The sequence below is a fragment of the Canis lupus genome, chromosome 12, assembly GCF_011100685.1.
Source record: "Canis lupus familiaris isolate Mischka breed German Shepherd chromosome 12, alternate assembly UU_Cfam_GSD_1.0, whole genome shotgun sequence".
NCBI lineage: Eukaryota > Metazoa > Chordata > Mammalia > Carnivora > Canidae > Canis > Canis lupus.
The window spans coordinates 49,393,148-49,418,331 of NC_049233.1; the positions used below are offsets into that span (position 1 = coordinate 49,393,148).

Here is a 25,184-nt window from a genome sequence, read left to right on the forward strand (position 1 = left end):
CTCTTCGAGATAGTGATATTTCTTTCAGATATATATCCAAAAAGTGGTACTGCTGGATCGCCTGGCAGTTCTATTTTTAATTGTCTGAGGAACCTCCATCCTATTTTCCAGAGTGGCTGTACTGATTTACATTCCTACCAACAGTGCACAAGGGTTCCCCTTTCTCCACACCCTCGCCAATACTTGTTATCTTTTGACTTTTTGATAATAGACCTTGGCAATAACCTCTTAACAGCTGCTCTTCCTCTGGCATTCTGGGAGGGAGCCAAGCAGCCCCATAAGGATGGGGCTAATAGGCAAACCCACTGTGGGCTCCATAACTTCTAAGGAAGCACACCCCATTCCTGCCCTCTGTACTCAACACACCGTAAGACTGAACTGAACTTCAGGATTGTGATGCCACTTCCAGCATGGTTGGCATCTAGCCCAAAATGGTCTCCATGACTACAGCTAAGGAGGTGTTTGTTGAGCCAACTTTAATACTAATGAGCAGTGGAGTAACGGCCTTGCAATGCTTGGCACATCGAACACTTTCTCTTCATCTCTTAGCACAAAATACACTTACTAATTATAAATTAAATGATCTGTTTTATTATTTAACTAAAGTACTAAGTTACAATGCCTTATGTCTTGCTTTTTGCTGATACACATTCTTGGGTGTGTTTTTCAATAGGGAGCCAACACTCAAGTTATATAAACTCTAGGGACTGTCATTCTATTTTAGAAAAAAAAAACTAAAAAAGATAAAAAAAAAAAAAAGAGCAAGACATTTCAATTACTCCTTGACTTCCAGAAGGAGGCCTCTATATTTGTTTCTTTCCCTTTTAGTTTAGAGGTTATAGTGGGCACTGTAGTGGCTCTAATTTGCCAGTTATAGCATTGCCCATAGAAGTCAGGATTTTGGGATAGAACTGCACAATTGGATAACTAGATACCAGAGCTGGGTTTGGCCTAAACTAATCAACTTAGGGAGTGGGAGCGGCACCAGTATGTATCTGGAAGTTTCACAGTCCAAGAAAGAGTTTTTGGACTCAGCCATGAGGGTCCCCTGAGGAGCACAGAGGCTGGCTAGCTAGAGGTGTAGAAGTGGGCCAAGTGTGAACAAGGCTGGGACAAACCAGAAGATAATTTGAACTTGGTGACAGGATAATGATGAGGTTCAAAAATTTCTAAGGAGCTAATCAAATGTTTTTTTTCTTACATCATATAAACCAAATGCCGATTAGTTTTAAGCAGCTACTTTCCAAGGTAATGTTTGGGATGTTTGCTTATATACGACTTAATTCAAATTCTAAAGTCATTCACTGAGCTAAGTGGGACAATGACTGTAGACCTGCAAGGACATTTCAGTGCACACACAAGGAGACAAAAACAATGCTTAGCACTTGGGGCCACAGGAGGGTGCTCTGAGCAGAGGGAGTGGGGTCTTGGAAGGAGGCCTCAGAAACAATTACAGACCACAAAGGAAAGTACCACTGTGGCTGGCTTGCATGCCACATCAGCAAGATACCTACAAGCTGGGTTACTGACAATATGAGTTCATGTTTTATAGGAAGGAAAAAATATAATTGTATCTGAAGGCTTCAGGTTTTAATGGTTTGGAAATGTAGATAATGAAGAAACAGCAATCATTTTACATGACTAGGAAGAAAGAAAATCAACACCTAGCAAATTCCCACTTAGTTGGAACACAATCAAAAAAGCCAAATAGCAAATTTTTGTGTGACGTCTATACAATGTGCCTCTTGCTTTAAAGAGTTCCTAATGCCGGGGCGCCTGGGTGGCTCAGTCAGTCGAGCATCAGACTTTTTTTTTATTTTTTTTTAAATTTATTTATGATAGTCACACACAGAGAGAGAGAGAGAGAGAGAGAGAGGCAGAGAGAGAAGCAGGCTCCATGCACCGGGAGCCCGACGTGGGACTCGATCCCGGGTCTCCAGGATCGCGCCCTGGGCCAAAGGCAGGCGCTAAACCGCTGCGCCACCCAGGGATCCCGAGCATCAGACTTTTGATTTCAGCTCAGGTCATGATCTCAGCTTCTTGAAATCAAGCCCCTGGGTTGGGCTCTGGGCTCAGCAGGGAGTCTGCTTGAGATTCTTTCCCTCTGCCCCTTTATCCACACTCTTTCTCTCTCTCAAATAAGTAAATCTTAAAAAAAAAAAAAAATAGAGTCGGTAATGTCAAGGAAATAAGTGATTTTTAGGGATTTGATCTAAAGAAACTTTCAGTTATGCCATATGCATTTATATCCTGGTTTTCTTTAAATTTTACTGCCTTGGTATTGTATTATGATAAATAATTCAAGGATTTCAGAGTTTTAGGTGTTTCTAGGGGTAGAAACTGGGGCTTAGATTGGGGGTGGGTAAAATGACTAAATCAGGATCCCAAAGCTAACTAGGGGCAGGCCAGGGCACATAGTCCACAAAGTTTTGAGATGGGGCCAGAAGTCACTGAAGAGAGACTAAATTACATAACATATGATTTTCACTTGTAAATACATTTTAATATAACCTTTTCTTTTGAAAATTGGTAAAAAACTTATAAATGAAATAGCTCTCAAACAGATATAGATAATAAATAAACTATAAAATCCAGCCTCTCCCCAAGACCATTCTGGATAATTGGAAGTTTTCCAAATATTTCTAGGGAATTCCAGAGTTGGAGTAAATTACAAAGTTATTCTTGCTGCCCATCCAGAGAAGAAAGGGTCTTATCTTTGATGAATGCCTACTATGGGATAGAGATCATGCTGAGAATTTCTATGTTTATCATCTCATCTAACGATGGGTTAAATATTCACCCACTGATGTAGATGAGGAAAATCCAGCTCAGAATCACATCATAGCTGCCATTCCTTGGCCCTTTTTTTTTTTTTTAATGATAGTCATAGAGAGAGAGAGAGAGAGGCAGAGACACAGGCAGAGGGAGAAGCAGGCTCCATGCACTGGGAGCCTGACGTGGGATTCGATCCCGGGTCTCCAGGATCGTGCCCTGGGCCAAAGGCAGGCGCCAAACCGCTGCGCCACCCAGGGATCCTCCTTGGCCTTTCGATAGTACTTGTTACGTAAGTTTCCCTCCCTACACCAGCCCCAATTACATTATCTACAACCAATTTGTCCTTTTGCCTCTGGTATTGTGATCTTTCTAGTAATCTAATTCCTAGAGATGTGAGGAGTGGTACTGGAGCCCTTTATGTGGGTACATAAAAGAGAATATTAATGAGAAAACATTGATTGCTTATGCAGTCTTCACTAAGCTGGCCACTCTCTTGCTCTGCAGGGTTAACAGCAGATGTCGTTTAATAAGGGACTGGATCTGGTGAACCTTTCTGACCCCTGTGACTTGTTTGCATATTTGTTTTTTATGTTGGATTTGGATGCCTTTCCGTGCAGCAGGTGCTTACCCCACCACTTCCTAGTATCTTATACACAGGCTGCTGTATTTATTTATATTATTTGCCAGGCCTCTGGAGGCATTTGGGTTTGTGACCCCTGGGATTTAATGCTACTTGTACTCATTAGCACCTTACATCAGGGTCATGGGGTCTTTGGTTTCTTTCAGAGTTGCTATGAAAAGTTGTGCAGTTGCTCTGGGTCACTGCACAACTCTAGGGCTCCATCCGCATAGACTATGGATTTGAGTTGTCCCTCTGGGAACTGTGCAGTGCACAGCCTGGACATCCTAGTATCTATACACTGTATAGATGCACAGTGAAAGATTCTGGACCTGAACACAAAGTGTAAGGCTGCTCAGTGTTACCCTTGGTCCCATGTATATGAAAGGGAGCTAAGATGATGGAAATAGAAGAACTGTATACATAGTTCAAAGGGTGACCATTTTAATGTTTTGTCATTTAAAGCTCATCTTTTAAGTTCTTGCAGCTTAGGCCATCCAACTGAATGAATACTGACTCTCAAGAGAACAGGTCCAGCTACCAGTGTCCCTAACGTACAGATATAACTGTACTCACTGAAGTAATTAAGAAACATGAGCAGGGTATTTTCAACAATGGTGAGAAAAACAAGTTTGCACTTCTTAGAATCCTACTATATTAACTGTGAAAATTACTGATTGCTTTTACTTTTCCCCCAGGCAAGGAAGGTGCTGTGAATACTCTCATTCTTTTACTCTCAAGGGAAATCAAGTGTTCTTTCAACCATTTGAAAGAGAAAAATCATAGCCACGGTCTCAGTGACTCAGATCCCACATCTAGGACTATAACAAACTTTGGCTGTACTACTCAAAACCTGAAGAGTAAGTGAACTAGAAACTACAAGTGGCCGTGAGCCACAGGTGAGGTTCAGTTCCCTTACAGAAAGATGTTCTGCTCAAGATTCATGCCTCCGAGACTTAAAGTGAATCAAAAAGAAACTGGCTATGCCATGAACCTAACAGTGTTGGTGATATGGACATCAGCCCCTGGGCAGGAATGTGGCCCAGGATCCACCTTTTAGCTCCTATTTAGCCGACTGTCTACAAGTTAATAAACCTCCATGAGCAACCACACAAACAAACCAAAGTACTGTACCTCCTCAGGCAAGCTGACCACCAAGTCATTTTTCGTCTGTCCAACCAGCGCCTGCCAGAAATATTCACTGCATGCGGCCAGCACAGCCCGGTGGGCCCGGAACTCCTTCCTTTCCACGATCAGAGTCACGTCACAGAGAATATCCTTTTTCCGCTGGTCATTGAGGCCCAGGAGGATGTTGGTGCAGTGGACTGTGGACTCATACACATACATGGGGGAGTCAGGCTTCTCATCCACAGACATGCCGTTCACACCCTGAAACAAAGAAAGGCTGGGTCAGATGCAGAAAGTGAGAAGAATGTCACAGTTTCTGTGTCCTATTGCCATGAGCCAGGCGAAAAGGAGAATTGTCCATTAGCATATTCAGGCTCAGCACAATGAGCTCAGAAAACGCATCTGGGAAGTCATGTTCAATGGCTAGCTTTCAATCCTTTCCACTTACTATGTCCTTTTACCCCATGGAAACAACCTGGGTCTCTTCTTAAAACCCCCAAAACATTTAAAACACATACGTACTCTAAAACTTGGTAGTTTTGATTTTGTTAGCTGACTGAAAAGGAACTTCCACATATATACGGTCCCAATTCAAGTACTGTTTGAGCTTTGTGTTAAGGGGAAATGAATAGTTTTGAAGTATTTGTAATGCTCTCTTGATGAAGTACACATAAGCTCCTAGGTTGACATATGGCTAAGATGCCAAACAGAATAAATATCTAATCACAATACATAACTGAACACGTGAAATAAACTGTATGTGTACTAAAGTGTAGATATAGAGAGCTATGGCAATTGCCCTCCACCACTTAAAGACAAAGCACAACCAACATAATGCTATTGTTGCTCACAAAAAGCTCTTGAAAAGAAGTGGGCTTGTGCTGTCATTATCCCAGCAGACTTGATATATATCCTCTTTAAGGAAACAAAATATATCACATGAAGAGTCATAAAAAAAATATATAGCCACAGTGAAGATTACTTTTACAAAAGAGTTCTTATAATATAAGTAGATACTTCAAAAGTAGTATCTGTAATTAATTTACATAACAGTTTTTCAGTAATGTCTACTACTAGTATGAATTCCAATAAAGTTTTACTTTTCTTTTGCTTCATTCTTATTTAACACACAATAAATTGTATGTATTTACAGTGGGTGGTCTGATATGTTTTGGCGTATGTATGCAACGGTGAAACCATCATCACAATCAAGACAGGGAACATATCCTTCACCATCAAAATATCTATGTCCCTTAGTAGTCTTTCCCTTGCACCTCTGAGCCCCACCCCCTGAAACCACACGTCTGCTTCTTAACAGTATAAATTAGTTTGCAGTTTTTATATTTTATGTAAATGGAATCATACAGATTGTATTCTTTTATGTCTGGCTTCTTTTACTCAGGATAGTTATTTTGCAATTCATGCATTTTTTTTTAAATTTTTATTTATTTATGATAGTCACAGAGAGAGAGAGAGAGGCAGAGACACAGGCAGAGGGAGAAGCAGGCTCCATGCACCGGGAGCCCGACGTGGGATTTGATCCCGGGTCTCCAGGATCGCGCCCTGGGCCAAAGGCAGGCGCCAAACCGCTGCGCCACCCAGGGATCCCAATTCATGCATGTTTTTGTGTGCATCAAACAGTTGTTCCTTTATTGCTGAGTACTGTTCCATTGTATGGATACAGCACAATTTTTTATCCATTCATCTACTGGCAGATATTTGGGTGTTTCCAGTTTTGGGCTATTACAAATAAAGCTATCAATTAGTGTATAAATATCTGTATGAACAAACGCTTTCATTTCTCTTGTGTAAATTCCTAGAGGTAGAATGGATGGATCATTTGGCATGTGTAAGTCTAACTTTTTGAGAGACTATCCCTGTTTTCTACAGCGGTTGTAGCATTTCACATTTCAAAAGCAGTGTATGAAAGTTCCAGTTCTTTCACATTCTTGCCACCACTTGTTATACTCAGTCTTTCTACTTTTGGCCATTCTAATAAATATACCGCGTTATCTCTTTGTGGTTTTAATATGCTTTTCTCTAATGACTGCAGAAGCTGAGCATCTTTCGTGTACTTATTTGCCATCTATTTACGTTCTCTGTTGTTTCCTTATTATTGAGTTTTGAGCATTCTTTATATACTCTAAATAAAAGTCCTTTCTCAATATGTGATTTGCAAGTATTTTCTCCAAGTCTGTAGCTTGTCTTTTCATTCTCTTAACAGTGTTTTTCAAGGAGCGGAAAGTCTTCTTCTGAAGACCAGTTGAGAATTTTTTTCTTTTATGGATCATGCTTTTGGTAGTATATCTAAAAAATCTTTGCCTAAACCAAAGTCACATCTCGTCTTCAGATTTATACCTAGATATAAATATTCTTAATGATTTTTTAAAGATTTTTTAAATTTATCTGTGTATGAGAGAGAGAGAGAGAGAGAGAGAGAGAGAGGCAGAGACACAGGCAGAGGGAGAAGCAGGCTCCATGCAGGGAACCTGATGTGGGATTTGATCCCGGGACTCCAGGATCACGCCCTGAGCTGAAGGCAGATGTTTTAACTGCCGAGCCACCCAGGCATCCTGGTTTTGATTTTCAATTTAAATTCTTGTTTTTCACCACTACTAGTATACAGTTATATAAATTATTTTTGTTTATTGATCTTGTATCCTGCAATTTTGCCTAACTTGCTTATTAGTTCTCACAGCCTTTTCTTTTCTTTTTTGGTACGTAACATAGATTTTCTACAAAGAATAAAACATATATGTTGTCTGTGAATGAAGACATTTTACTTTCTTTCCAATCTGAATGATTTCAATGTTTTTTTTCCTTGCCTTAACTACATTGGCTAGAACCTCTAGTGCAATGTTGAATGTAAGTGGTAAGAGTAAACATCCTTACCTTGTTTCTGATTTTAGAGGAACACTTTATCCTTTCACTACTATTTATGATGGTGGGTCTATGTGCTTCATAGAAGCCCCTATTGAGTTGAGGAAATTTTTTTCTATTCCTATTTGCTAGGAATTTAAAAAAAAATCAGGAATGGATGCTGGAGTTTTTGTTAAGTGTGTTTTCTGCATGTATTGATAATCACATAGTTTTCCTTTTTAAATATGTCAATATGAATAATGATTGATTTTTGAATGTTAAATCAATCATGCATCTCTAAAATAAGCTCCATTTGACCATAATGTATTTGTCTTGTTACACAATGTTGGATTCAATTTTTTACCATTTTGCTAAGAATTTTTACATCTATGCCCATGTGGGATATCAGTCTGTAGTTTTCTTTTCGTATATATATTTTTAATCAGGGTAATGCTGGTCTCACAAAATAAGTTGGAAAATAGTTCTTCCTCTTCAGTTTTCTAGAAGAAATTTTGTAGAATTGGTATAATTTCTTCCTTAAATATTTGGTAGAATTTATCTGTGAAGTCTCCTTGGCCTGGAGTTTTAACTACAAATTCAATTTTTTAAAAAAATTCTCAAATTTATTGGCACCAAGTTGTACATAATATTTCCTTAATTTTCTTTTAATATCAGTAGAATCTGTATTGAAGCTCACTTTCCTGATATGGGGAATTTGTGTCATCTTTTTTTTTTTTCTGATCAGTTTGGCTAGGGGTTTATTAATTTTATCACCATTCCCAAGGACTAGCTTTTTGTTAAATTGATTTTTCTTAATGTTCTCTTTTTTATTACATTGATTTCTGCTCTTGTATCCTTTCTTCTGCTTACTTTAGGTTTTAATTTGTTCTTCTTTTAATTTTCTTGCCTTTTATTATTTTTTAAATTTTAACTCCAGTATAGTTAACATGCAGTATTTTATTAGTTTCAAGTGTAAAATATAATTATTCAACAATTCTATATAATGTATACTCAGTGCTCATTATGATGTGTACTCTTAATCTCCCTCACCTATTTCATCCATTATCCCCAACCCCACCCCCTACCTTCTCTTTGGTAACCATCAGCTTGTTCTCTATAGTTAGGCATCTTTTTTTGGTTTATCTCTTTTTTTTTTATTTGTTCTTTTGTTTTGTTTCTTAAATTACACATATAAGTGAAATCATATGGCATTTCTTTCTCTGACTTATGTCACTTAGCATTAAACTCTCAGATTCCACCCATGTTATTGCAGATAGCAAGATTTCATTCTTTTTTATGGCAGAGTAATATTTCATTCCCACCCCCCCACCCCACATCTTTATCCATTCATCTCTTGACAGACATTTGGGTGCTTCCATAATTTGGCTACTGTAAATAGTGCTGAAATAAACACAGGGGTACATATATCCTTTTGAATTAGTGTTTTCGTATTCTTTGGGTAAATATCCAGTAGTGGGATTATTGGATTATATGATAGTTCTATTTTTAAATTTTTGAGGAACCTCCATAATGTTTTCCACAGTGGCTGCACCCAGTTTACCTTTCCACCAGCAGTGCAAGAGGAGTCCTTTTTCTCCACATCCTTGCCAACATTTGCTGTTTCTTGTGGTTTTGATTTTAGCTGTTCTGACAGGTGTGATGTGACATCATATTGTAGTTTTAATTTGCATTTCCCTGATGATTGGTGATATTGAGCATCTATTCATGTCTATTGGCCATTTGGATGTCTTTGGAAAAATGTCTCTTCATGTCTTTGGCCCATTTTTAAATCAGACTGGTTTTTGGGTTGAACTTTATAAGTTCTTTATATATTTTGGATACTAAACCTTTATCAGATATGTCATTTGGAAATATCTTCTCCCATTCAGTAGGTTGTCTTTTAGCTTTGTTGACTGTTTCCTTTGCTGTGCAGAAGGTTTTTATTTTTATGTAATCTCAATAGTTTATTTTTGCTTTTGTTTCCCTTGCCTCAGGACACATATCTAGAAAAATGTTGCTAAGGCGGATGTCAGAGAAACTACTGCCTGTGCTCTCTTCTAGGATTTTTAACAGTTTTGGGTCTCACATTTAGGTCCTTAATCCATTTTGAGTTTATTTTTGTGTGTTGTGTAAGAAAGTGGTCCAGTTTTATTCTTTTGCATGTAGCCTTTCAGTTTTCCCAACACCATTTGAATGAGATTGTTTTTTCCCATTGCATATTTTTGCCTCCTTTGTCAAAGATTAATTGACCATTAATTTGCTCTTCTTTTCCCAGTTTCCAAAGGTGAAAGTTGAGTTCATTGATCTGAGATCTTTCATCCTTTCTAAGAAAAGCTTTAATGCTCTACATTTCACTCTAAGTACTGCTTTATCAGCATCTCACAAATTTTGAAATGAACTTTTATTTTCATTAATTTTAAAATGCTTTCTAATTTCCCTTTTGCTTTCTTCCTTAAAGTATAAATCATTTGGAAATGTTAGTTTCCAAACATTTGAAGGAGTTTCCAGATATCTTTCAGTTATTGTTTTCTGATTTAATTCCATTGTGGTCAGAGAACAAATTTTGAATGACTTTAATCCTTTTAGTTTTTGGAGACTTGTCTTATATCCCAGAATATGGTCTATCTTGGTAAATATTCCAAGATACTTGAAAGGAATGTGTGTTCTGTTGTTGGCTGGAGTGTTCTGTAAATGTCAATTAAGTCAAATTGTATAATAAATGTTGTTCAAATCTTCTATTTCTTTACTAATTTTCTGTTCATGGGTTCTATTAAGGTATTGAGAAGAGTCGCTGAAATTTCTAATTATAAGTGTACATTTATCTACCAGTTTTTGCTCCATGCAGTTTGAAATCCTGTTATTAGATACATACATGTTAGAATTTTTATTTTCTCTTGCTATATTTGTTCTATCACAACATGACTTTTTAATTCCTGGAAATGTTATTTGCTTCAAAATCTAATTTGTCTGATATTAATACAGTCACTTCAGCTTTTTTTTGATCAGTGTTAGCATAGTATATCTTTTCCCCTACTTATCCTTTTAACCTATCTGTGTCTTTATATTTAAAGTGTATTTCTTGTAGGCAGCATATAGTTGAGTCTTGGTTTTAAAAAAAAAATCCAAGGGATGCCTCAGTGGCACAGTCAATTAAGCATCAGACTCTTGTTTTTGGCTCAGATCATGAGACTGAGCCCTGCATTGGGCTCTGCTGTTTAAGACTCTCTCCCCCTCTCCTCCTCCTCACCACACCTACTTTCTCTCTGTAAAATAAATACGCAAATCTTTAAAAAAACCCAATCTGAAAAAAAATCCAATCTGATCATCTCTGACTTTTAATTCTGGTACTTACATCATTTGCATTTAATGTTGTTATGGATTTGGCAGGGTTCAGATACACAATTTTGCAACTTGTTCTCTTTGTCCTTTGTTCCCTTTCCCCTCACTCTCTGTTTTTGTATTAACAGTATTTTTTATAATTCAAGCTTATCCCCTTTATTGGCATGTTGTTTTGTTATTTTATTGGTCACCTAGGGTTTATAATATGCTTCTTTAAATTATCACAATATATCTTCAAGTAATATTATACCACTTCAGATAGAGTAAGAACCTTACAATAGTATGCTTCCATTTCTCCCTTCTTGGTGATGCATTTTACTTCCGCAAATGTTATAAACCCCACACTACACTGTTATTATTTTTGTTTAAACAATTATCTTTTACAGAGATTTAAATAGCAAGAGAATAAGGTGTGTACACACACACACACACACACACACACACACACACACACACTTTTCTTTAGCCTGAAGTACTTCCTTTAATATGACTGGTAGTGTGGATATGTTGGTGTCTTAGTCAGCCTGGGCTGTCATAGCAAAATAGTAGAAACTGGGTAACTTAAACAACAGTATTTCTTTCTCATAGTTCTTCAGGTTGGGAATTCCAAGATAAAGGTGCCAGCTGATTTGATTCTTTGGTGAGGGCTCTCTTCTTGACTTGTGGATAGCTACCTTCTTACTATGTCTTTGCATAGGGAAGAGGCAGAGCTTTAATCTTTGTCTTCTTATCCTAGGGGCTCCATCCTCATGACTTCCTCTAAACCTAATTGCTTTCCAAAGGCCCCATCTCCAAATACTACTGCAGTGGGGTTAGGGCTTTTGGGGGTGGACATAAGCATTCAGTCCATCATAGTTGGTGATGAATTCTTTCAGTGTTTATTTATCTTAAAAAGTGTGTTGCCTTCCTTTTTGAAGGCAGATACAGAGGTGAGGTACAGATTCTAGGTAGGCATTTTTTTTTTCTGTTCAGTACTTTGAAAAATGTCATTGCACTATCTTTTCATTTGCATGGTTTCCAATGAAAAATCCGCCTTTATCCTTATCTCTGTTCCTCTATATGTAATGTCCTTTTTCCTTCCAGCTACTTTTAAGATTCTTTATCACTTGTTTTGAGCAATTAGATTATGATGTACTTTGGTGTAGTTTTTTTCAAGGTTTTTGAACTTTTTGAATGGGTGGTTAGAGTTTTCACCAAATTTGGATGCAAGTCAGACATTATTATCTCAACTACCTGAATGTAGACTATCTGAAATTGTCCTGTAGCTTGTTAATGCTCTGTACATTTCTCTTTCTGGTAGCCTCTTTTCTCTGTGTGTTTCATTTGGGACAGTTTCTATTGATAGGTCTTCAAGTTCACTAATCCTTTCTTCTGCAATATCTAATCTGCCATTAATGCCTTTTACAGTAATTTTCATCTCAGAAATTGGGGCTGTCATCTCTAAAATTTTAATTTGGGTCCTTTTTACATCTCCCATGACTCTACTTAGTCAATCACTGCTCCAACTTCTTGAACACTTGGAATATAGTTATAATGGCTATCTCTCTCTGTTAATTCTAACATCTGTGTCAATTCTGGTTTAGTTTTGATTGCTAGTTCTCTTCATTATGAGTCATATATCTCTGCTTCTGTGTATGCCTGGAAATTTTTTATTGGAGCCAGACATTTCGAATTTTACCTTGTTGGATGCTTGATATTTGTGTGTTCTTATTAATATTCTTAAGCTTTGTCTTAGGACTCTGCTGAGTTATATGGAGACAGTTCAGTCCTCCAGGTTTAGCTTTTGAGATGTTAGGTGGGAACAGCAGCATTTAATCTAGAACTCCTTATTCTCCACTACTAATTCAAGACTCTTCTGAGTATTTTACTCAATGCCCCTTGAATTATGGGTTTTCTAGTCTGGCTGATAGGGATGAGTATTATTCCTGAACCTCTGTGAGCTCCAAGTACTGTTTCTTCTAATTGTTTCAGGTGGTTCTTTCCCCATTTTTGGTATTTTTCTCATACACATGTGCTATTAAGTACTTTGCAGAATAATTAAGGAAAACCCTCTGCAGATCTCTGGAGTTTTCTCTCTATGAAGCTCTCTCTTCTTTGCTACCCTACTTTGTGAAGGCCACCACAGTCCCTTTTGATTGTTAGCTCTGTCTCCTCCACTCAGGAGTCAGCCATGATCTTCTTTGGTTTCTCTTTCCCCTGCCATTGTCTGGAAACATTCTCAAAACAGTAAGCTAGGCTCAGATTGTTTTCCTTCTTTTAGGGATCAGTGTCCTTTGTTGCCTCATGTCCAATATCTTGAAAAGCTTTTAGATATATTTTATTTGTTTTTATAGTTGCTTCAGGTGGAAGTAAATTTAGTAAACCTAGTCCCTGTCCCTCCATCTTGGCTGGAAGTAAAAATCCTGGATTTAGTCTTTATGTTATAGTTACACCAAGCACGTTACAAACAATAATTTATCACTTTGCTAACCATACAGTATAAAGTTTGCTCTACTATAAATGATGATTTGTAAGATGTAATTTACAAAATATTTCTGCAAAAAATAACTTTTAGTCCTTTGTATTCCAATGAAATAAAGTATCTGAAAGCTTTATGATCTAGAATCATCTTTTATGCAATAAGAATAGCATTTTAAATGTCACAATTCAGTTACAATGACCATAAGCCATGGAGTAAGACTGAGTTTGCATGGCTTCTGTTTTTATGACTAGTTAATTACTACTGAATTCTTTTTTTACCTAGTAAGAAGACAAATATTTTTTCTTTTTTCCCCATTTTCCCAAGATTAAATGATTATTTAAAAAGTACGTTACATTGCATAGAAGTCAACATTCTTTCCCATAATTCTGTGCATCTGGGGCTATAATAATGTTACTGTCCCTCCCCCATATCTTCAAATTAACATTCTCAGGTCACAACAGTAAGTCTTCCCAAAGGGGACCTTCTAGAAAAACAAGGTATTTTTTTGGCTTATATTTCCCTCTTTTTTTTTTTAATTTATTTTTTATTTGTGTTCAATTTACTAACATACAGAATAACCCCCAGTGCCCGTCACCCATTCACTCCCACCCCCCGTATCTCCCTCTTTTTGTAGCATGAGCCAGAACTCTATTCAAAAGTATATATATTGGGGAGTAATGAGGGAATTCACCAGCAAGCCCACAGTTGTTGACATTCATAAAATTAGAGACAAGCACAACATACTGGAAAAAATCCTGTCAACATACTGGCAAAAAAATCCTGTCAAAGCCTTAATTAAGTCTTTAATGAAACAAGAAATGAAAGAAAGTCAAAAGAGAAACGAAAGTGAGGTGCAGTTGAAGAAGGAGTATACCTGGAATCTAAGTCTTTTGATCCAGCTCTAGCACTGACCAGTTTTGTGGATTTTGGATAAACTGCCTAACTTTCTCTGGACCTGCTTCCATATTTGTAAAATGAAAAGCCTAAACTAGAAGATCAGCAAAGTTGTTATATATCTACAATTCTCTGAGTCTTAGAGTCTATAAAAGAAATGTCTAATTGGTCACAGGGAGTGGGTCATTGTCACTTTAGTTGAGAGAAACTAGCTTTCTTTGGCTTTATTAAGACCATTTATATATCCTATTTTATTGTTGCTAATGTTGCATGACTTAAAAGAAACTGCCTCTGCAGAGGTGATTACAGGGAATGGGATGGACAGCATAAAGGAAAAAAACAAAATCTTCTGTGACAGAAGGAACTAGTACCCTAACCCATGCTCTCATAGGTTACAAATTAGAAAGATCTGTCTGGATAGAGCATGATATCTCTGAGTAAATGGAGAAGAACAGGTTAAGTCCCTTGAGCTGTAATTACCTTTCAGAAATGGAGAATCCAAATATAGGAAGACATTTTGGCACAACATGTGGTGCTAATGTTATTAGCTCTTTTAGTCCTAGACATTTTAGCCCATAGGTTTGTTCTGAGAACCATGGCTGGGTAAGGGAGTATAAACTAAAAGAATTATGTCACCTGGAAACCCAGTGTGGAGTTCCACTGAGGTCTGAGTGGGGGCCTGACTGCTATACAGCAGCATTGGATGAGTCTACCCCACCAGGGGGGAAAGAGTCATCAACAGTGGTAAAGCCAAGGCAGTGGGTGGGATCTCAGATTCCAGTTCACATGCTTGATGGTCTCTTTCTGGTCTAAGATATCTAGTGGGGGGGGGCCTCAAGGAATGATTCAATATCCTACTATAGGGCAGGTTTGGGAAAATAAAGGGGTCATGGCAATATATGCTCCCCAAGTTAATGCAGAAGCTATGATAGTCACATGAACATGGATGTCTGCTTTTTGGGTTAAACCTTCTAGAGAGTTTTAGAAGACACTTAAAACAGATTAGATCTTTTTGTCAAATGGTATAATCTAAAATCTATCATTCTCATGAAGCTGTTGCTAGACTTTAACCTGTCTGAGGATTTTCTTGCTTTTATTACATTATTCCTGGATAATCCTTCCTTATGCCATGCCAGCACCACTCTCTTCCTCTTGGCCTTTACATTCCAATTGGATCTTATCACACCCCTCACTGTTGGCCCCTCTTCAAGCATAATGGAACATACTGTTTCTTCTTCTTTTAGAAATCAGTCAGCCCTTCTCATCCTCCAGTTATCATGGGTGCTCTTCTAGGAACTCCCTCCAATTTGTCTGTTTTTGACTCACCAATACCAACGTGAATTCTGTTTCTCCTATCACTGCATTATGTCCCATTAATTTTTTTCCACTTGCCTTGCTAATATTAATTAAAAAAAAACATTTTCCCTCCTAATGCCGCAAATCCTGAAATCTGCAGCAGGACCCATGGGATCTAAGAATGAAATACTTTGTAGTGAGTAACAGAGCCCAGAATAGCATGTAGGAGTCTGACAGCCAGTCTTTACACTAAGCATTAGACAATGTGTTAAAGTGTGTAGACATTAGCTGAAATCAGATTGTAAGGAAGCTTTCCAAAGGTTCTGATTTGGGTTTTGGCTGGATCTCTTTCTTCTTTTTGTAGGCCAAAAAACCCAGCTGCACATGTACATACACATATACCCCAATCATCTTATCATATGGTTCAGCAATAAAAGTTAATTACTATTATTTTACCATAATATGCTCATTCCTTCAAAAAACCACACAGACCACAACTCTTATCAGTCAAAGATATAATATTAATGAGTAGAGACTCATGTATTCACTTATTCAGTTTTCATTCATTATTGGTTCATATTCAGAACTTAAAACATCTAACACTTAGTTCTGAAGGTTAAAAGTATAAATCGAAAAACCAGAAAGAAAAAAAAATCTACAGTGGGAAATGTGAAAAGCTGAAATTCTCAAAAAAGTAGAATGTTAAGGTTTTTCAGACAACCTGTCATGTCTAGAATGGTTCACATGAAAAGAAATGAATACGCCTTGCAGGTAATGAAAAAGACCAAATTGTAAACCATTTCATTTGAAATTCCAACCACATTTCCCATAGAAACAGGGCATTAAGTAAATACTTCTGTGAATCACACACTAAATTATTTAGTAATTGCTGAGTAAATTCCTGCTCTTATCAAGCATGCTTTTTTTAAAAAGTTATTTACAATGAAACTATAAGGGTTAGTTTTTTATAAAAGAAAGTTATCAAGTCTATAGAAATTTTAGAGTGCATAGTGCCATTAAAATTACTAAGTTATTGCTTTTGGATTGGAAGCACTTTTCAATCGCATCAAGACTCAAACTTCTTACTTAAAGTGGAAAGCAATCCAATTTCAGTATTTTATAATGGAAAACTGCAGTGCCTGTCATTTAATGTCTCTAATGCCTTAGATAGCTAGAGTAAGGGCCTGACATTGAGCAGCTAAAACGTTCCGTGTTCTTTATTTACTCAAACACTCCATCTGCGTGTGTGCTCGTCAGTGCCAAGGGAACTGAAATTTAAGGCTGCTGTTAGAAGGAAGCACTTGCAATTGTATCGTCGAATCCTTAATAGCTCTGAATGGTTCTCGTACTTCAACATAAACTTCCATCTTCTTTGACCTTTCGGGAGGAAGTTCAATTTACTGACACAGTTTGTGACAATGGTTTTTACTGTACAGTAGAAAAAAATACATAAAGAATTTAGGGACAATTATCATAAGCCCCATTTTTTGGGTAATTCTTGTTGATATTGTTTCATTCATTTTTTAAAAAACAGACCAAAACAAAAAATAATCCAAGCTTTCTCAATATCTAGTAATAAAACAGTGACAAGTACTCACACTTCTATATTTAGATGTGAACTGTATGGAGAGGCATGCTGTGATATGGAAGCTGAGCTAGAAGAAGTACTGGAATGTTGGTAACAGGCAATCCCTATCAGAATGCCACTAGCATTTTTCACAGATCTAGAACAAACAATCTTTAAATTTATATGGAACCACAAAAGACCCCAAATAACCAAAGCAATCCTGAAAAAGAAAAGGAAAGCATCACGATTCCAGACTTCAAGCTATATTACAAAGCTGTAGTCATCAAGACAATATGGCACTGGCACAAAAACAAACACATAGATCAATGGAACAGAATAGAGAACCCAGAAGTGGACCCTGAACTTTATGGTCAACTAATATTCGATAAAGGAGGAAAGACTATCCATTGGAAGAAAGACAGTCTCTTCAATAAATGGTGCTGGGAAAATTGGACAGAGACATGCAGAGGAATGAAACTGGACCGTTTTCTTACACCATATAAAAAAACAAACTCAAAATGGATGAAAGACCTAAATGTGAGACAGGACACCATCAAAATTCTAGAGAACACAGGCAGCAACCTCTTTGATCTCAGCTGTAGTAATTTCTTATTAGACATGTCACTAGGGGCAAGGGAAACAAAAGCAAAAGCAAATTACTGGGGCTTAATCAAGATAAAAAGCTTCTGCACAGTGAAGGAAACAATCAACAAAACTAAAAGGCAGCCTATGGAATGGGAGAAGATATTTGCAATTACATACCTGATAAAGGGTTAGTATCCAAAATCTATAAAGAACTTATTAAACTCAATGCCCTAAACCCAAAAAACCCAGTTAAGAAATGAATAGACATTTTCCCAAAGAAGATATCCAGATGCCTAAAAGACACGTGAAAAGATGCTCAACATCAGTCAACATCAGGGAAACACAAATCAAAACCACAGTGAGATACCACCTCACACCAGTTGGAATGTCTAAAATTAACAACACGGGAGACAACAGGTGTTGGCAAGGATGCAGAGAAAGGGGAACCCTCTTGCACTGTTGGTGGGAATGCAAAGCGGTACAGCCACTCTAGAAAACAAGTTCCTCAAAAAGCTAAAAATAGAATTACCCTATTATCCAGCAATTGCTCTACTAGGTATTTATCCACAGGATACAAAAATACACATTCGAGGGGGCACTTGGGTGGCTCAGTCAGTTAAGCGCCTGACTCTTGGTATTTGTCTCAGTCTTGAGCCTGAGTCTTGAGACTGAGCCCCTCACTGGGCTGTGGACTGAACATGGAGCCTGTTTGATTCTCACTCTTTTCTTCCTCTGCCTCTCCCCTCCCTGTTCACATTCTCTCTCCCCACTCTAAAGAAAAATAAACATTTGAAGGAGTACATACACCCTGATATTTATAGCAGCATTATCAACAATAGCCAAACTGTGAAAAGAAGCCAAATGCCCACTGACTGATGGATAAAGAAGATACAGTGTGTGTGTGTGTATGTGTGTATATATATATATATGTGTATATATGTGTGTATATATAATGTATATATAATATATTATATATTATTATATATAATTGTGTGTGAATATATAATGCATATATATAATTCCATATATATAATGGAATACTCCTCAGACTGATGGATAAAGAAGATACGGTGTGTGTGTGTGTATATATATGTACATATATATAATAATTCCATATATATAATGGAATACTCCTCAGACATCAAAAAGAATGAAATCTTGGGAATGCCTGGGTGTCTCAGTGGTTGAGTGTCTTGCCTTTGGCTCAGGTCGTGATCCTGGGGTCCTGGGATCGAGTCCTATATCAGGTTCACTGCAGGGAGCCTGCCTCTCCCTCTGCCTATGTTTCTGCCTCTCTCTGTTTCTCATGAATAAATAATCTTTTTTTAAAAAAAGAATGAAATCTTGCCATTTGCAACAACATGGATGGAACTAGAGTGTATAATGTTAAGCAAAGTAAGTCAATCAGAGAAAGACAAATACCATATGATTTCATTCATATCTGGATTTAAGACATAAAACGGATGAACACACGGGAGGGAGAGAAAGGGGGGGGAAACAAATCATGAGAGCCTCTTAGCTATAGAGAACAAACTGATGGTTGATGGAGGGACGTGGGTGGGGGATGGGCTAGATAGGCGATGGTTATTAAGGAGGGCACTTGTTATGATGAGCACTGGGTGTTATATGTAAATGATGAACCACCGAACTATACTCCTGAAACCAATACTGAACTGTATGTCAACTAATTAGAATTAAAAAAAAAAAAAAAGAATGTTGGTAGCAGGCTGTCTGTATTAATCTAAAGGTAATAAGGAATTAAAGATATATTACACATACACCAAACTGGAATAAACTAAGAAGTTTGGCAATTTCAAGTGTGAAGATGTAAAGCAACAGGGACTCTGATACATATGGACAGACTATGACCCAGTATTTCCATTCCTGGATTACGCCCAAGAAACTCCTGCATGTCTGTAGCAGGAATGTGTAAGAAGTGTTCACAGCAGCTATGCAGCATTGCTCCCAACTGGAAACAATACAATGTCTGTCAGTAGCTGAATGAATAAATACACTGAGGTATATTCATATATTCATATAATGGAAAGACACAAAGCACGTTAGAGCCATATGCAACAATATGAATGAATCTCACTAACCTAATGTTGAATACTGAGCTAGAGAAGCAAGACACAAAATAACAACATACAATTGGATTCTGTTTAGATCAAGTTAAAAAACGGCAAAACTTAAATATCTAGGGATACATACATAGGTGGTAAACCTATAAAGGACTCAGAGTTTCTATTTGTGGGAAAAGAGTTGTTACAGGTCAGTGGTACTGAGGGGGGACTCTGGGGTGCTGTCACAACGTTCTGTTTCTTGGTACTGGTGATAGGTAGACGTGCATTCACTTTGTGTTAAATTGTACATTTGTCTAATGTATTTTTCTATACCTACATTGTATTTTATAAGTAAAAAAAAAAAAATCTCCTCCAGCTCCCTCCAAATTAAAGATTGTAGGGAAAGGGTTAACAGCTCAAGTTACTTGCCTCCGGTTCTATAACTTAATCATGAAAGTCCTATGGTAGACTTTGGGCTTCAAACAAAACACAAAATCTGCAAAAATGGGCCATGTATGGGGTTGAGGCCCTTCAGGAGGTGGTGAGAAATCTAAGCCTGGCTTTTGCTTCCGAGGACTCTTTTCAGAGATCTCGAGTTTCATCCTCTCCTGTGACGACCAAATCATTTCAACACACTTCCATGTCCTTATTTATAAATTGAGCAAACAGACTAGGTGAACTGCAAGGCATTTCGAGTTCTAATTTCCCTGGTTCTATGAAAGTATAAAAACGTTAGGAAAAACCTGAAATGTGACCTTCTCTACCTTCAGTTCTTGAGAAGGCTGTTTTTGAGAAGTGAGAGATGGTCAAAATAACACAGCTGGCTGGAAGGGAGACATGCCAGCACATAACTTCTGGGACAGACCAAGAAGAGAGGGAGGCTTGCCCAATAACCATGTGAATTTTTCTATCTTATGATTGAGTTAACCCAAAGGAAGGGTGAAGCAATGGATCACAGTGCTCAATGGTACCCAGCAGTAGTTCAACACTTTGCTCTCTTCTCACTCCTCTCCCCACCAAACAGTGCTCTGGTGTGCAGGTCACAGTCTCAGAGACTGTGTCAGATAGATGGCTACGGAATCAAGGCGGGTGTTGGCCAACTCCTCCTGTCTGAGTCTCCACCCAGTAACATCACGTGAGACAACACTGTTTGGGGCTTGGGGGAAAGCTACAGCTTGGGTTTAATAAAACATAGTGCATGTACTGTCATCTCAAAAACTAGATGAAAGAGATTACATGCTTTGAAATCAATGGGTGGAAAGGACTCCCATGTGAGGCTGTCCAAGATACACAGTTATTGTTAGTGGAGGCTGGCATGATGAGGGTGTGTGTATGGTTACGGGGGGGAGAACAAGCAGGCAGAAAGTGTGGAGTGAGGGGTCGGCAGATTTTAAAAATGATTTTGTTTATTTATTCATGAGAGACACACAGAGCGAGGCAGAGACACAGGCAGAGGGAGAAGCAGGCTCCATGCAGGGAGCCCGATGTGGGACTCGATCCCGGGACTTCAGGATCATGCCCTGAGCCGAAGGCGGACCCCAACCTCTGAGCCACCCAGGCGTCCCTTCTTTTCTGTATTTTGATGCTTGTTTTGGGTTCTTTTGTGATAACCCACCAACTAGGGGTTTGGTCAAAGCCCCCATTTATTCTGCTGGGGTAGGTCCTTTTCTACCCTTGACTACTTTTCTTTTCTATCTTGTCACTTCCAGTTTGTCTCCCACACTACTTCTTTGTATCTCTGTTCCCCATTTATATTCATTTCTCATACATCAATCTCTGCTTCCTATTAGCATTTGCTTCTTGCCTATTAGGAGTTAGAGGACAGAGAGAAGTCATTTCTTTTCTACATTTTTCTTTATCAGGGCATCTGTGTGAAATATTCTCTCCCAGTATCCTCTTCCCTCGCCTTCTAGCCAGAGAATATTACCCTAGAGCTTCATGTTGCTAATGTGTGAAGAAATTATGAACAGTGATTAGGAGGCTAAATGAGGGTGGTGGAACCTATTTACTTCATTAGGTTCCTTCAGGGAAAAAGCAAGGATGGGAAACTGAGAGATAAGGGTTAATACTAAAAGAATAAAAGATCCATTTGACTCAGAGCAATCTTCCAGTCTGCCTGGATTCTATCAGACACCCTTCTCCATGGGGAAATCATTACAGAGAAATGACATGCAAAGTACGCCATAAAGCATCTGAGTCAAACCAGAGGGAGGATGACTCAACGGATCGTTTTACATTTTAATAGAAGGCACTGCAGATTTGTAACCAGTGCACAGTTCAACACGGGGTGCACCATCCCCTCCCCAAAACTTCTCCATTGGGTGGGAGGGGAGTTCCCAGAACCTGACAGAAATTATTCTGTCTTAGATAAGAACCAAGTCAAAACTCACAACAGAGAATCAAAGACTAAGAAAAGACAACAGATAGTCAAATGCAGAAAAAAGGGGAGACTACAAGTCTGTCTGATTCCAGCTTCAGCATTACTGTCAAAACTCATATTGTCAAAAACTGAACTTGGTAATTAGTGGACTTTGAATCTGATGAAGGGGAGGGGAAGAAGAGGGAGCGACAGAGGGAAGCAGGAAAGGAAGGAGGAAGAAAGGAGAGAGAGGAAGGAAGAGAACATCTATGTGCTATAAATTTAAAGATGTGCTCCTTGGAATTAGCTTCAAAAGATACTGTGTAATTACTGCCAGAAGCTCACCCACCAGATCAGTGCCAAACACTAGGCTTGGGTGTCCACGTGAAGTCAAGAAACCCTATCAGGGATGCCAGGATTCCCAGCACAATTTTTGAGCTGATTTATCACTGGTAGGTGCTAATAATCTGCCAAAGGTAGATTCATCTGACAAGAAGTTATGATGGTAGAAATTGGATTTTCAACTCTAAACTCCTTTTCCAGGGGTTCAACCCCAGATATGGTTCTGACAGAAAGGTCTGCCGGTACCTGAAGAGTATCTATGTCTATGGGTATGTGGCTGTTCATCCCTATGATCGCTCTTGATGCTTGCCCTGCTTCCTAAGTGGGCACAACTGCCCACAGGTGGGAAAGAAAACAGAAGTGAGTTTTTAAGTCTTGGCAGAAAGACAGCTTTCACAGAAAGGGTTCTTAATAAAAGGAAACTTGTTTCTTTCACGTATCAGGGTCTTTTGGACAACATGATTCTGTTCTGAAATATCATCTTCTCTGCAGGGATGCAAGCTGGAATGGACAAAGTTTAGATTGCAAGATGGTTCATCTGGTAACTAAAACAATCAGAACTCAGCATCCATGGCAGGCAGCATCTAATCAAGGCAGAGGAGTCATCTGGCTCAAGGGTCATTTTGGGAAGTGCTTTGGGAAAGGTTTTTGAGTTTCTGCTGAAGCCTTGACACCCTCGCTCCCATTTTTCCTATTTAAAAATGATTAAAACCATGAGGCTAAGACCATTGGCTGGCAGTTTGTTAGATTCCACAACCAGTAATAAAAGCACTTGGACCATCTGTCACAATTCAGGAGATTGAATGGAGGTGGAATATTAACACACAGGTGAAATGCTCTCTTGGGAGTCAGGGGTAAAGGCAGAAGGTCAGAAGAGAGAGATGGGGGCGGGAGAAGGATGTACTTGGAGCCTTCCGAGTCTCTGTCTTGTCCTTGGCTGCTTCTCAGAGTGATGATTATTGTTACCAAAAGGCAGGGACACATATGCTTCAGGACATCGAGTATGTTGTTTAAAACATAAGTCCTATTATATGCTTACACCACCACCATCCACACAAATCACTGGTACCCCACAGGATATGCTGCAGATAAAGCAAAGCATATTCAAGAAGAGATTATTTTCTAGTTCACTCCTTATAAACAGTCAAAACTGAACTGCAGCAAGGGAAAAGATACCTTCTGTCCAAATGGTCAGGAAGAGGTTTGACAAGGGCCAGCCCTTTCAACACATGGCAACGGAGAAGCCCCCAGAAGTACCCAGGCAGGAAGAGATTTCTCAGCACTTTCTTGACTCAACGATGTACCACTTTCTCATTTCTCCTTTCATCCGAGGCTGAGGGGCCTCCTTTTGAGACCCATCTCTCCCACTTCCTAGCTGAAGGGCTTCGGGTATGTTTTTAGATTCTGTCTCTAATCCTTGGTTTTTCCACGTGCAAAATGGCTGGGAAGATTAAATGAGATGAAGAGATAATGTATTTAGGATAGCCTCTGTTTTATAGTGAACATTCCATAAATAAAAGCTATTATGAATGGAAAATTAATTTCTTGGTACTTTATACAAATCTGTAATTCTGCACAGGCTGGGTTTCTTATATCGAGGCAAACCTGGACTGCATGGGGAATGATGTACTCTTTGTTTGCCAGATTCTCCCGCTTAACCTTGGGGAAAGGCCAATTTGCTTGATTTCCATCTATGGCCTATGAGAAAATAATAGGACGGTGTGTTGGATCTGGCACTTTCTGGCAACTTCAGCCATGGCACCATGGCAGCCTTCTCTCTGTAACATCCACAGTGACCATGAAGGTCAAATAAGGCAATAGATGTGAGAGCTCTCTGAGAAGTACAAAGTACTTTACTTGCATCAAAAATTACCCTCCCCACCATTTGACTAATTCTACACATAATTATATCAAGAATGTCTGCTCTTACGGGCACTTAACCCTGATATATTTCTCTTTCATGCCAAGAGAAAGCATCTGGCAGATGGGGGACTTGTCCTGATTCTCATCTAATAACATTTCCAAAAGACTCTATCTCCTTATATTTGCTAAAAGTATGTGCTTTGAATAATCCACCTTTCTATTGCAGGCTTTTTCTCTTTTCTCTCTCTGATATCTTTGCATAGGTTTCATTCAAATCAGAATCTTCCATCGTGAGACACAATGTGCTGCAGTGGTGAAGAACCAGCCCCTAGTGCCAGCCTGCTGGTATCTGAATACTGACTGCTAAACCCCTCAGACAAATTGTGTAAGCTCTCAGTAAGGACTCCCTATCTTCAATTCCATTGTCATGAGGAGTAAATAATTTAAAGTGCAAACATGCAAAGTGCTTAAAACAATTCCTGGAGTGTCGTAAGCACTCACTAAATACCATATGCATGATGGTTTATGGAGGCAGTATAGCGGAATGGTTGAGAATGCAAGCTCTGGAGTAGGCTGTCTGGCTTTGAATCCTGATTCTGTCATTCACCTCTGGCAAGACACTTAATTTTTTCTGTGCCTCAGTTTCCTGATTTGTATGAAAGGGTATGATGAAGAGCACCTACTTCATTAGGCTATGAGGAGTGAAACACTCCTCGTGTTTGTTCACTAGTTCATTAATTTACTATTCAACATACAATAAATGTTATATAAAATTAGCTCTTTCTTACCATGCCAACTGTTTGCATTCACCTTTCATTCCTGGCTTAATAACGGCTTGTCCTTTCATGGCAGCATCTCCTGCTTTCAGCCCTGCCTACACAACCTGGACTCTTCCGGCTGCCTTCCTATCTCTTGGAATTATAATAGTTCTCAAACTGCATGGATTTAGGGTACAGGAGTGGGGCTGGAAATGTGCAGTTTAACCCCCATGGCAGCTGACCCAAGGCAGCTCAACATACCTGATATGTCTGCCC

The 25,184-nt window shown here is 38.6% G+C and overlaps 1 protein-coding gene across 5 annotated transcripts in view; it reads right to left on the reverse strand.

Moving 5' to 3' along the window:
• BACH2 (BTB domain and CNC homolog 2) overlaps positions 1-25,184 on the reverse strand; it is a 358,666-nt gene that overhangs the window by 74,202 nt on the left and 259,280 nt on the right. For all 5 annotated transcript variants that reach the window (XM_038554735.1, XM_038554737.1, XM_038554736.1 and 2 more), the window contains one exon: positions 4,529-4,783. In XM_038554735.1, coding sequence (XP_038410663.1) covers positions 4,529-4,783 — 255 coding nt within the window. The remainder of the gene's footprint in view (positions 1-4,528; positions 4,784-25,184) is intronic.